At 41.7% G+C, this 13,537-nt stretch overlaps 1 protein-coding gene across 1 annotated transcript in view; it reads left to right on the plus strand.

Annotated features, from left to right (window-relative positions):
• Positions 1-13,537, plus strand: part of LOC310795362 (GTPase IMAP family member 8-like) — a gene marked incomplete at its 3' end in the record, with an annotated part of 49,932 nt that overhangs the window by 26,777 nt on the left and 9,618 nt on the right. The window contains exon 4 of the mRNA XM_083657396.1: positions 9,165-9,492. Within this exon, the coding sequence (XP_083513522.1) occupies positions 9,165-9,492 (328 nt within the window). The remainder of the gene's footprint in view (positions 1-9,164; positions 9,493-13,537) is intronic.

Below are 13,537 nucleotides of genomic sequence, written 5' to 3' on the forward strand. Positions count from 1 at the left end.
TTGCTACTAGCAACGAGCTAGAGTTGTTATTGTTGTTTCATAGCGATGGACAGATTTGAGAGCGACACGCAGGGAGCGGAAAATAAATCCATTAATGGGCAGAGCCGGTCGGTTGGAGTCAATGGCAGAGCTTGCTTCCCCTTTTGGAATCAATGCCAAAGTAAAGGAAAACTAGTTGTGTGTAGTTCACAGGAACAGTAGTTTTCCTTTACTTTGGCATTGATTCCTTTTATATAAACTCATCTTCAGATTCAGATTCAGACAACTTTATTTATCCCAGAAGGGCAATTCAGTTTCACAGCCTACCCAACACCTTCAAAAGCTCACAGTGAGCTACAAACTTCAGACATGACAGGACGTAACGTAACAGCGTGACATAACATAAACAAACAAATGTCAGAGATAACAGATCAGCCTCATATAAACATGAACAAGAAATAAAAAGTATACATATATTTCTATATGTAAAGACATGAGAACATGTATAAGAAATAAAAGATATATATCTATATATGTATGAACGAGCCTAACCTGTTCGTCACAGACATCGTCTTTGGTATCTCTAAACTGCTGGTCTTGGTCTACACATTGATGCACACTCCTCCTTGATATCTCTAAACTGTTGGTCTCGATCTACATAGTGTTAGCATAGTAGACTTATACCTTTTGTCTACTTGCGCAGCGGGTTCATAAAGTTCAGCGTGGTTTATTTTGGTGGAACAAATTACTGCTGCTCTCTCTCCAGAGTCAGTCAGCCAAGAGACAGAGGGGGCGGGACTCGCCTCCCAATATACAGGGTAGTGACATCACAATCATGCGACTGTACATTGACAATCATAGATATATATAAAGGCTAGATGGCTTAAGGCGGAGTCAGCAGCGTCGTTGAACGGCCGTCATCTTGCTACAGTGCCTTTCTGGTACGTTCTATGGTAGCTGGTGACCTGCACAGACAAAAATACTCATAACTCGCTGAAATCTTGACGGATTTACAAACGGTTTGGTTTATTACAAGCATATTCCGTTCCCGAGATAGACCAAAAAAAAAAAAAAAAACACTAAAAACACTATTTTTTTTGATGGGCTCCAAATTACACCAAAATTAAACCGAAGCATCTATGCCATGAGAGGGATTCAGGCACAAAGTTTCATGCAGTTTCATCGATTTCCCTAGGAGTTATGATCATATGATGTTGCCATACTAACCCAACAACAGATGCTCATAACTCCTAGTAGCTCCCTGTAGCAAGATGGCCGCCATGCGACGACGTCGCTCTCCATTGGCCGGCAGCGCGGGTAAGCTATCTAGCCTTTATATATATCTATGTTGACAATACCCAGCGCAACAGCGCCTCCTCCTGGATAAAGGGAGTAGTTGCAACTACTCCCATAAACACAGTTTAAGGTACACAGTGACACATGTAGTCATACAATATAATATATATATCTATGTCATATGTCAACACTCCCACTTATGAATTATGTGCTTCTGTATACCTGTGTATATTTAAACAAAAAAAAATGGTACAGTCAAATGTGGACTTCTTCAACACATTTTACACACCAAACATGACCCCTGCAAACTTTCTCAGTTTCAGCTTGGAAACAGGATTGGTCATTACATCTGCAACCATTTCATCCGTGGGACAATACACTAATGACATCTTTTCTTCCCTTATGGTAGACCTAATGAAGTGGTATTTAATATCCACGTGCTTACACCTTTGCCTACACACGGGGTTTCTTACTAGTGCAATTGTCCCCTGGTTGTCCTCGTTAACAACGGTTTTCTTATATTCATAGGCATCCATACCTCCTAGCAGTTGCTCCAAATAAATACACTCCTGTATAGTTAAGAGCTAGAGCCATATATTCGGCTTCGCATGTCGACAGTGCTACCGTAGGTTGTTTCTTGCTTCTCCAAGAGACTAGTGAGCTCTCTTTAGCCATGCTCACACAATACCCTGTCGTACTGCGTCTATCACTTTTATCTGCAGCCCAGTCGGCGTCACTATACGCTTGCAGGCCTAGTTTCTCGCTGCTCTTTCTAAAGCAGAGATGTTTGTCTGAAGTACCCCTGAGATAAAAAAAAACATGTTTTACTGTACCCCAATGCTCATCTGTAGGTCCAGCAAAATGCTGCGATAACTTGCTTACTACAAAACATAGGTCTGGACGTGTACAGGTTGTCAAATAAAGAAGGCTGCCTACAGCCTCTCTGTACTTCCTCACATCCACCATTTTAGGTGCATCTTCGGTGTAGTCTAACTTTTGGTCACAGGGTGTTTCTCTGACCCTACACTCCTGCATGTCAAAACGTTCCAGTATCTTTAAAACATACTTCTTTTGTGACACTTCCACACAGCCGTCCAACTGGCTGAAATCCATGCCTGTGATTCACCATCCCCAAATCCTTCATCTTAAATTTGGTAGAAAGCATGTTTTTCACTTTCTCTAGGCTCTTGGTGTTGTTGGCTGCGATGATGAGATCATCGACCCAGATAGCAATTATTACTTTCTCCCCTTTTGACTCTCTTACGTAGACGCAGTGATCAGCCGGGTTCTGTGTGAAATTGTCATCTGTTAGACATTTGTGCAGCATTTCATTCCAATTTCGGCCTGACTGTTTCAAGCCGTAAATTGACTTCTCTAGCTTACACTAGAGATGCTGCGATCCGATCATGTGATCGGATATCGGCGCGATATCAGCCAAAAAACATGGATCGGATCGGATTCCAGCGAAAATGACCGATCCAAGGCTCCGATATAAGCACTCCATTCCATGACTCCGCTCCAGGATTTCTATCCAGCATGCAGAAGCAGCACACAGAGGCCGCGTACCTAGGATGGCCAGGGCTTAGATCTGCGTGAGCACGACCCGTCGTAATTTGTCCAATTCAAGGTACATTAAAACGTTGTCTTGCTTCAACATACATCGCATCGCATAAACCATTTCCACCCGCAGGTTTGAGGAGTAGCTAACATAAACGTCAGATAAATACTCTCTATAGGCTAACGTTACCCACTGAGGCAGCTAACATGGCTAATTAGCTAGCTAACAGCAGCTATCTTTCTCCTCTAACTAACGTTAACGACACGTTATTGACTGAGCGAACGGCGCTGTACAGCAGGTCATTATCAAAACGTATTGCACTGAAGAGAAGTAACATTAGAAAATGACAAAAGACTCCTCCAATCTGGCAGTGGAAATGTATGCACAAACTTTGTGTGTGTGTGTGAGAGACAGAAACAGGGACAGGGCTGTGTGTGTGTGTGTGTGTGTGTGTGTGTGTGTGTGAGAGAGAGAGAGAGAGAGAGACAGGGACAGGGCTGTGTGTGTATGTGTCCTGTGTGAGACAGAGTGGGGGTGTATGTGTGAGGAAACAATAATTATTTGTGTCCAGTGTTCACCCATTACAAAAGAAGTGTGTATTTGATTATGTTTTAGTTTTACATCGAATTAATTAGATGAACTAAATCGTTTACATACTATATTACCAAAGCACACACATACATACCTAACCCTAAAAATGTTTGTTGCCTGCTAGCTATCAGACAGCATAGAGAGGCTTAAATATGTGCTGTATCGGTATCGGATCGAAATCGGTATCGAATCGGGTATCGAAATTTGATCGGAATCGGATCGGTTTTGAGGCTAAAATATCGGAATCGGATCGGAATTGAAAAATCTCGATCGCAGCATCTCTAGCTTACACACAAGCTTTTCTCCCTCTTTTACATAACCCTCAGGTTGTTCCATGTAAATGTCTCGATCGATGGGAGCATGCAGGTAGGCGGTCTTCACATCCATCTGGTGTAAAATTAAATCATCTTGGGCTGCCTTCTGCATTAATACTCATATTAGGGCTGTCCCAAATGATTATTTTCTTATCGATTCGACTAACGATTATTTTTTCGATTAGTCGATTAATCTAACGATTATTATTATTATATATATTTTTTTATATAACAATAAATTTACCCAAAACAAATAAATAATCAAAAACTTCTCAATTTCTGTATTTTATTTAACCATCTCATTCTCTTTAACAGTCCAACATAAAATCTCTCAAATAAAATTAAAGCAAGAGCTTGTCCTAAAATAAAATGAATATAGTGCAATTCAAAATAAAATAGTAGAATCAATTAAATTCAAGACACTTTCAGGAGTAATACCAAAAACCTTGTGCAATGTCAACTGAGTTTAGCAGCAGTCCAACATAAAATCATCATCTTCCAGTACAATGGTGTGCAATTTTCAGTAACAGTGCTCTTAATTTTGGAGAAAGACAAATTCTCCATGTAAGATGGTCACACATCATCCAGACACAAGGCTGTTAGAAGAGTGTGCTGACGTCAAATGACGCTGCGCTGATGGGTAAGCGCTATGTTAGCGGCTACTGTTACTTGTCGTTACTTTAAATGGCAGTAAAACGCCACTGAATGACCAAATTGATTTCACTTTTAACCATTTCGATTTCCACTTTCCATACGGACCCCAGTATTGGTTAGTTGTTTATAACGTGACTATATTTATAACGTTTATAACGTAGGCTACTCCGGTTTCCAGTTTATAACTCGGGTCTACAGCCAGAGTGCGACTTGTAGCTATTGCGCAACACACAGATTCAGCCCGCAAACCGGAGTACGTTATTAACGTTATAAATATAGTCACAACGTTAACAACTAACCAATGCTGGGGGTCCGTATTGAAAGTGGAATTCGAAATGGTTAAAAGTTAAATCAATTTGGTCATTCAGTGGCATTTTACTGCCATGTAAAGTAACGAAAAGTAAAAGTTAGCCGCTAAAATTAGCCACACGTGACGCGTCGAAGCACGTAGCGTGCGTCGACGTATTTACGTAGTCGACGTCATCGATTACGTCGACTCGCCGGGACAGCCCTAACTCATATACTTGTCAGGTTGGCTGTTGGTGAGAACGTCTCCCCATAATCTATCCCCGCCCTCTGACTGTATCCCTTCGCTACAAATCTAGCCTTGTATTTGTCGTGTCCGTCAATGTCGCCCTTAATTGAGTACACCCATCTTCCTCCCACTGTTTTCCTGCCCTCTGGCAATTTTGTCAGAGTAAATGTCTGGTTGTCCTCTAGGGACTTCATCTCCTCATCCATCGCTTTTCCCCACTTTTCTGATTCGGTTGATGTCATGGCCTCTTTAAAGGTCAGAGGTACACCGCAAACCGCTCTGTAGCAATAATCTACGCTGGTGAGTGTACTATCATCCTCCTCACTATCTTCCTGAGCAAAATCTCTCAGGTACCCCGGGGCTTTACGCTCCCTGCTGGGATATCTCCTGCTGTCTGAGGCGTGTGGCGTCACCCTAGGGTGCTCCTCGCCATCATCCTCTGGTGCTGACTGTGGACCGTCAGTCTGTACATCTGTGCTCAGCACACTAGGCTGTGGGGTCTCTCCCCTCTCCTCACTGTCCCTCTCCGGGTCCAGCTCTAGCTCCTGTGTCTGAGTCTCGCTTTCACAAGTTGTCACGGTGACAAACTTGACCAGTCTGTGCTTTTGCACCTTCTCTTTGTCGGGGTAATAAACTAGATACGCGGGACTGCCCTTGTCATGTCCTACAAAATGCCCTTTCTCACACCTAGAATCTAATTTACCCATGTCCTGCTGGTATGCAAAGCACACTGCCCCAAATTTCTGCATCCTAGCTAAATCACACCTTTTTCTTGTTAGTGCTGAATATGGCGTAGTGCCGGTGTGCTTGTTAAAACACCGGTTTCTGGTATGGGCTGCTTCCTGGGTGGCATAGTGCCAAAGGCTCTTAGGTAGCTCACTGTCGATAAGCATACATCTGGCCATCTCGAAGAGAGTGCGCCCTTCTCTTTCGGCTGTCCCGTTCTGGTGAGGGGAATAAGGACAAGACGTCTTGTGTTTAATCTTGTTCTTTCTCAGTAGTGTTTGAAACTCCTTATTGGTGAACTCGGTCCCGTTGTCTGATCTAATGCATTTCACAGTTCCATAAGGGGCTACATCTGCGAGATAGGCTACTTCTCAGTGGCTTGAACTGCATCGCTCTTTGCTTTCAGGAAATAAACAAACACCGCCCCTGTACACACATCTGTAAAGGACTGCATATACTTGAAGCCATCTATGGACTCATTGTTTACTGGACCAGCAAGATCAGTGTTCACCAGCTCAAGTGGTGTCTTTACTTTATCGGTCGGATCTCTGCTCCTCGTTTGTGTAAATTTCCCCTCTATACATACTACACATTCTTTATCCGGCTTACACTTTTTTACCCTTGATATGCATGCCTACGGTCACATCCTGCAGCTTTAAAATATCCTCATAATTGCAGTGACCCATGATCTCATGCCATGTTTGGATATCATGGCTGACATGACACACATCATCATCATCACATTCGGTTTGCAAATAGTACAACTTTTTATATACGGTACATAAATGTCAAACCTAGTACCACTCGGTAACACCATAACATCTTTACCGTCATCGAAGATCACCTTGGCGCCGTTAGTGGTAGCAGACTTCACAGAGAAGAGTTCTTGGGGGTACGATGGAATGTAAAGTGCGTTCTTTAGTAGTCCAGGCATTTTACGCAAATATGTGGGTCAACCTCACACTAATTGCAACAAAACCAAACTCAACTGATTTTGTATCCTCAATATGTCCTCAATGAAGGAAAAAAAGTGTTAAGGAAATGTATGAAGGGAAAGTTTTGAAAATGACCTAAATATGATAGTAGCCTATGGAAGCCTATGGAAGCCTTTTTTTTTTTTTTTTTAATGTGCCATAAATCTCATCACTTATATCCTGTATGTGTTTTTTGCTTCAAGGAGAAAATAAATAAATAAAATAAAAATGTTAAAAAATAAATAAATAAACGTTTTTGGTAGCATCATATAGGTAATTTTCAAAATTTTCCCTTCATACATTTCCTTAACACTTTTTTTCCTTCATTGAGGACAAAATCAGTTGAGTTTGGTTTTGTTGCAATTAGTGTGAGGTCAAGTGACATTTTTACTGGACTATAGGGTCACATTACACCGTCGCCCCTCACTGTCTATCAGACATACCTGTGCGTCTCCCTTGCGCCACCCCGAAGGTACGCTTCCCGTCGGCCAATTCCATGCTGTGTCTCTCCGGCTTGAAGGTGCTATCAAAGTTCTTGAATCGTCTCTTGTCATAGTAGTCTTCTCCTCCCGCAGCTGCTCGGACGCGAGCTCGTCCACGACCCGCCTCACGACTGCGGTGAAGCCAGCCTACTCTCGCTGTTGCCTCGTCAAGCCAGCCGCTCCTACATTTCAAGGGCGCCCTTATTGCAGACCTTACGGTAAATACACCGCGCGTTGACCAACTTCAGGGTTTCAAAATAAAATGTCAGGTTTTTGAAAGGCAATAACAGAGATGTGTCGAATTGTCGATGATTTTACCAGCCAGCCAGTGTATTCTACACTAATTTTGAGTCATTGGGTCACATGACCTGGAAGGTATTGAGCCGAAAATGCTTATTTTTCGATAAAGAAAATAATATGAAATATATGGAGTATTAAACTCCAATAAAAATAGGTGTGTCCTAACCAGGCTGTGCAGTAATGCCATTCTACATTGATTTTGAGTCATTAGGTCATATGACCTGGGAGTTATTGAGCCGAAAATGCTAATGCTAATAATAATAATAATTGTCAATAGCCTGTGACAGCGAGGCCTTATCCTAGCGTTGTGAGCTGTTTCAAGATGGTCAAGATGAATTATAAAATGTAGGCTAGAAGTCACCAGTGAAATGTGTCCATGCATCTATTAAATCTATTAAAGTGTATGCTAACTGAAAATGTATAGTAGCACTTTAACTAGCTAATTGTATAAAATGAGCTGGTGTGATGTTAATTTCTTTTCCCTGTCAATAGTTGTATGGGTTTTGGAGATATCAGCGCTAGAATCTTCTGCCTTCCCTTCTAAGAAAATAGTTAATACTCCTCATATTATATTTTTTATGGAAAAATACGCATTTTCAGAAAGGTGAGCCTTTTTGGCTCAATAACTCCCAGGTCATATGACCTAATGACTCAAAGTCAATGTAGAATGACATTACTACACTGCCTGGTTAGGACACACCTTTTTTTATTGGAGTTTAATACTCCCCAAATTTCATAATAATTTTTTTTATGGAAAAATGTGGCTTTTCGGCTCAATAACTCCCAGGTCATATGACCTAATGACTCAAAGTCAATGTAGAATGACATTACTACACTGCCTGGTTAGGACACACCTTTTTTCATTGGAGTTTAATACTCCCCATATTTCATGATTAATTTCTTTATGGAAACATGCATTTTCTGAAAAATTGGCCTTTTCGGCTCAATAACTCCCAGGTCATGTGACCTAATGACTCAAAATCAATGTAGAATCATATTACTACACTTCCTGGTTAGGACACACCTTTTTTTATTGGAGTTTAATACTCCCCAAATTTCATAATTAATTTCTTTATGGAAAAATTTGCCTTTTCGGCACAATAACTCCCAGGTCATATGACCTAATGACTCAAAATCAGTGTAGAGTCACATTACTACACTGCCTGGTTAGGACACAGCTATTTTTATTGGAGTTTAATACTTGCTATATTTTATATTGATTTCTTTATGGAAAAATTAGCATTTTCGGCTCAATAACTCCCAGGTCATATGACCTAATGACTCAAAATCAATGTAGAATGGCATTACTGCACAGCCTGGTTAGGACACACCTATTTTTATTGGAGTTTAATACTCCATATATTTCATATTATTTTCTTTATCGAAAAATAAGCATTTTCGGCTCAATACCTTCCAGGTCATGTGACCTAATGACTCAAAATCAGTGTAGAATACACTGGCTGGCTGGTAAAATCATCGACAATTTGACACATCTCTGTTATTGCCTTTCAAAAACCTGACATTTTATTTTGAAACCCTGAAGTTGGTCAACGCGCGGTGTATTTACCGTAAGGTCTGCAATAAGGGCGCCCTTGAAATGTAGGAGCGGCTGGCTTGACGAGGCAACAGCGAGAGTAGGCTGGCTTCACCGCAGTGCCTCACGGTCGCTGCTATCTTGTGCGTGCGCGCACCGAGCGCCATCAGCGCGGTCTTTCTTTGTGCACGCCTTGTCTGCGTGCCCCTTGCTTTTAACAGGAACTACACCAAACTTTCTTTGTGCAGTCATCCTTTCGGTGGCCCTTCTCTCCGCATCGCCAACACACCAGCCCGTTGCGATCTCCTTCCCCGTCGCGGGTGAATCGTTTGGCTGGTTTTCTCTTTGGCGTCGCTTGGACCTTCAGCACCCTTTCGCCCGTCTCGTCTGAGGCCGGGGCTGAATCTTCTGAGGCCTCGAAGTTCCTCAACTTCGCCTTGAACTGTCCCAACGTCAGCTCCGCGTCACCGTGTGTCACCATCAATGTGAACGGCTTGTACTTCTCCGGTAATCCCCGCATGACCATCGCCATCATTAGCCCCTCACTCGGTGCTTCCGTTACAGTCTCGTTATCAGCTTTCTTCAGCGCGGTCATTGTACACAGGGTGACAATTCGGGGTCTACCTTTTCCGATGTAGTGATCCCGTAATACTCTGAGACTTTCTCGGCCCTTGTCCTTTGTGTCTCTGAATATCAGTCCCAAGCTCGTATTGTCGAGTAGCGGTGCTAGCTCACAATAGGCGTCTCCATTCAGCTTGTCATCTAAAGCCTTCCGTTCCGCGCTCATTTCTCCAGAGGATGCTCTAAGGATTGTCTCTTTCAGTCCTATTCCGTGCATGCAACACAGCATCCTTTCTTCCCAGAGTTCATACTCCTCTGCGTTCCCGTCGAACGTGGGCCACTTGCTCTTGTGCCTATTCGCCATGTCTTCTTTTTGTTTGTAGCTTTCGGTAGCTTAGCTTAGCTCTTGTTGTTAGCTTCTCTCGGTTCTCCCGATGCTAAACTAACTAAACTGCTAACACTTGGCTAAACTTCCAATCATGGAAGATGGAAACCCTCATTAGTGTTTTGCTCGCACCTGTGTTTATCCTGCCTTTTCGACACAAAATGGCCCCCGTGAGAAGGGTCTATTGCTGGGGGCTTGGGACTCATAGACATATATAAAGGCTAGATGGCTTACCCGCGCTGCCGGTCAATGGAGAGCGACGTCGTCGCATGGTGGCCATCTTGCTACGGCACCACAGCTTTATATATATCTATGGGTTAAAAAAACGCTAACATTTTATTATTATTTTTGGCTCCAAATTGCACCAAACTTAGACCGAAGCATCAGCATCATGAGATGAATTCACGCACCTAGTTTCATGCAGTTTCATCCATTTTGCTAGGAGCTATGAGCATCTGTTGTTGGGTTAGTATTATCACATCAGATGATCATAACTCCTAGGGAAATGGATGAAACTGCATGAAACTTTGTGCCTGAATCCCTCTCATGGCATAGATGCTTCGGTTTAATTTTGGTGTAATTTGGAGCCCATCAAAAAAAATAGTGTTTTTAGTGTTTTTTTGTTGTTGTTGTTGCCGTATCTCGGGAACGGAATATGCTTGTAATAAACCAAACCGTTTGTAAATCCGTCAAGATTTCAGCGAGTTATGAGTATTTTTGTCTGTGCACCCTCCAACAGCTACCATAGAACGTACCAGAAAGCCTGCCGTAGCAAGATGGCGGCGCTTCAACGACGCTGGTGACTCCGCCTTAAGCCATCTAGCCTTTATATATGTCTATGTTGGGACTCACCTCCCAATATACAGGGTAGTGACATCACAATCATGCGACTGTACATTGACAATACCCAGCGCAACAGCGCCTCCTCCTGGATAAAGGGAGTAGTTGCAACTACTCCCATAAACACAGTTTAAGGTACACCATTGAGTTATACAATATAATATATATATCTATGTCATATGTCAACACATAGTTATGTAAACTCCTATTTGGTATCTCTAAACTGTTGGTCTCGATCTACATAGTTATGTAAACTCCCATTTGGTATCTCTAAACTGTTGTTCTCGATCTACATAGTTATGTAAACTCCCATTTGGTATCTCTAAACTGCTGGTCTTGGTCTACACATTGATGCACACTCCTCCTTGATATCTCTAAACTGTTGGTCTCGATCTACATAGTTATGTAGACTCCTTGATATCTCTAAACTGCTGGTCTTGATCTACATAGTTATGTAGACTCCTATTTGGTATCTCTAAACTGCTGGTCTCGATCTACATAGTTATGTAGACTCCTATTTGGTATCTCTAAACTGTTGGTCTCGATCTACATAGTTATGTAAACTCCTATTTGGTATCTCTAAACTGTTGGTCTCAGGCTTTGTTTTATTGTAATGCACCCATGAGACACTTGGAGGCGCCTCTATAGCTTAGTCCCACCCGTGAAGCCTTTCAGCCTGACTGTGGTGTCTGGGACACCCTAGTGACAGTCTTTAATTTGAACTTTAATTCTTACTTTTGTCTTTCACATTTTGATACTGTCACTGATTTTCATATGTTCTGTGTGCACAGTTTCGTTCTGGGATATTACCACTGCATTGAAACAGGATGGTACATTGGAACTGAAGTAGATGAAAGACTATGTGGCTACTGTGATCTTGACGTAGTTGAGGATGAAACCCACTTTCTACTGTACTGCCCACTCTATGATGACTTAAGAAAAACACTCTTTGACAAAGTACTGTCACATGTAGGTCTGTCCCTGGATAGCGATATTGTTAAATTGTTATTTAATAACCATACATTTGCAATATCTAATTATATCCATAAAGCCTGGAACAGAAGGAAACATCTAACTTATGCATAGTGGCACTGTAGATAGATCATACCAACATGGTTTCAATTTGTTTTAATTTCTAAGCATTCTTCACGTGGTTTGTATTGTAAATTGCATCATCTTGTCTAGCCGCTAACATCCTTTTCCTTTTTCTTGCCCTCCTTCACTCTATCTTGAATAGTTAGAAAGGAAAATAAAATATTCATTCATTCATTCATTCATTGTAGTATTCTTACTCTTGATCATACATGGTCACACTTCACCTGTTTGGTACATGGTATCTTATACCAAAATTGATTTATGCAAAGAACAACCTTAATATTTATCATGCTTCATGGTCTCTAGTTGTTTTCATGTATATTGTTTAGAATTAGTACTTCTAAGAAGTTCACCTGACCTCTGACCATGTAACCACAGCTGTAACCCATGATTGGGTAATCCTGCATGATTGCATTGTAATTGTATCATGTGACCTCAATGTATGCATTTAACCCTAGAACACTAACGTGATTTAAAGTCACACCATCATAATGTCGGGTGTATTTCACCCGATGCAATATACCCCATAAAACATACTTCTCATCAAAATGTCTTAACACGTTCACTGCCAATGACGTGTTAATACGTAAAAAAAAATCCAACGGTTGACTGCCAATGACGTGTTAATACGTCAAAAATGACGTTTTTTTTTTTTTGACCGTGGGATGTGCATCTAACCCTTTTACATCTCTTATATAAATATTGAAGCCACCGAACGTGTACAACCCATTCCACCGACCCACTAAGTGGCGACAGTGCTCTCCCAGACTAGAAAAAGCAGAGCCAAAACTGCAGGGGAACGCGCGATGAAACCATTCTCATACTGTAGAATGGATTGGCGAAAACGCTTTCGCTTTCGCGCTGATTGCTGGCGGTGAGGGATTGCAAATTTGCATAATAGATTACAGGTGGAACACACTTTGAAACACGCAGCATAAATAAGACCAGAATCGCAAAAGCTTCATCAAAGCTCTCAACCGAAACCGCAAGAAACGAGCGAGCCCATCCAGACTTGCCCAGCGGCCGCCAGCAGACAGGAGCAGCAGCAGCAGCAACAGAAACGAGCTTGTGACACGCCCGCTGCAGCCAAGAAGAACACACACGGAGGGAGGAGTTTGAAGGAGAGGGGTGTTTCCTGCTGTTATGGAGGAAATTACTGTTCAAAACTATTGTTTAGATGTCTGACGTCTTACTGATGCCAAAAATGAATGGTTAAAGTGACTGTTCTATTGAATTTCACAAAAAGCTATTTATCTCAGCTTAAATTTTCAGACGCTGAAACCATGCTGTATTCAAGTGCTAATGCCTACATAACTACTAACTCTACAAACTAACTCTTTTAGACAGAGAAAGCACACATTCTATTAGTTCTTTTTAGATATTTTGTGTTCACAAAATCTTAGCAGAAAAGAATCCTCAGGTCTTGAAAGATGAGCCAGAATCCTCAAAAAATCCCTCTGGCAGAAGCTACCTACAGTAAAAAAAAAAACAGCTGGCAGTAGGGGTGTCACAATATATCGTCCCACGAAATTTCGCGATAGTAAAACGTCACGATATGTATCGTTGAGATGAAATCTCATATCGTGAAAAAAAAAAAAAAAAAAATCAAAAATAGACAAAGAAACGTCTTTGTTTGTTGAAGTTCAATGTGTGGAAAGTAGTTCAGTTGAACAAGTCTCTGAAGAGACACATGAGAAGTTATACAGGAGAGAA

Source organism: Poromitra crassiceps (assembly GCF_964638095.1).
Source record: "Poromitra crassiceps genome assembly, chromosome: 21".
Taxonomy (NCBI): domain Eukaryota; kingdom Metazoa; phylum Chordata; class Actinopteri; order Beryciformes; family Melamphaidae; genus Poromitra; species Poromitra crassiceps.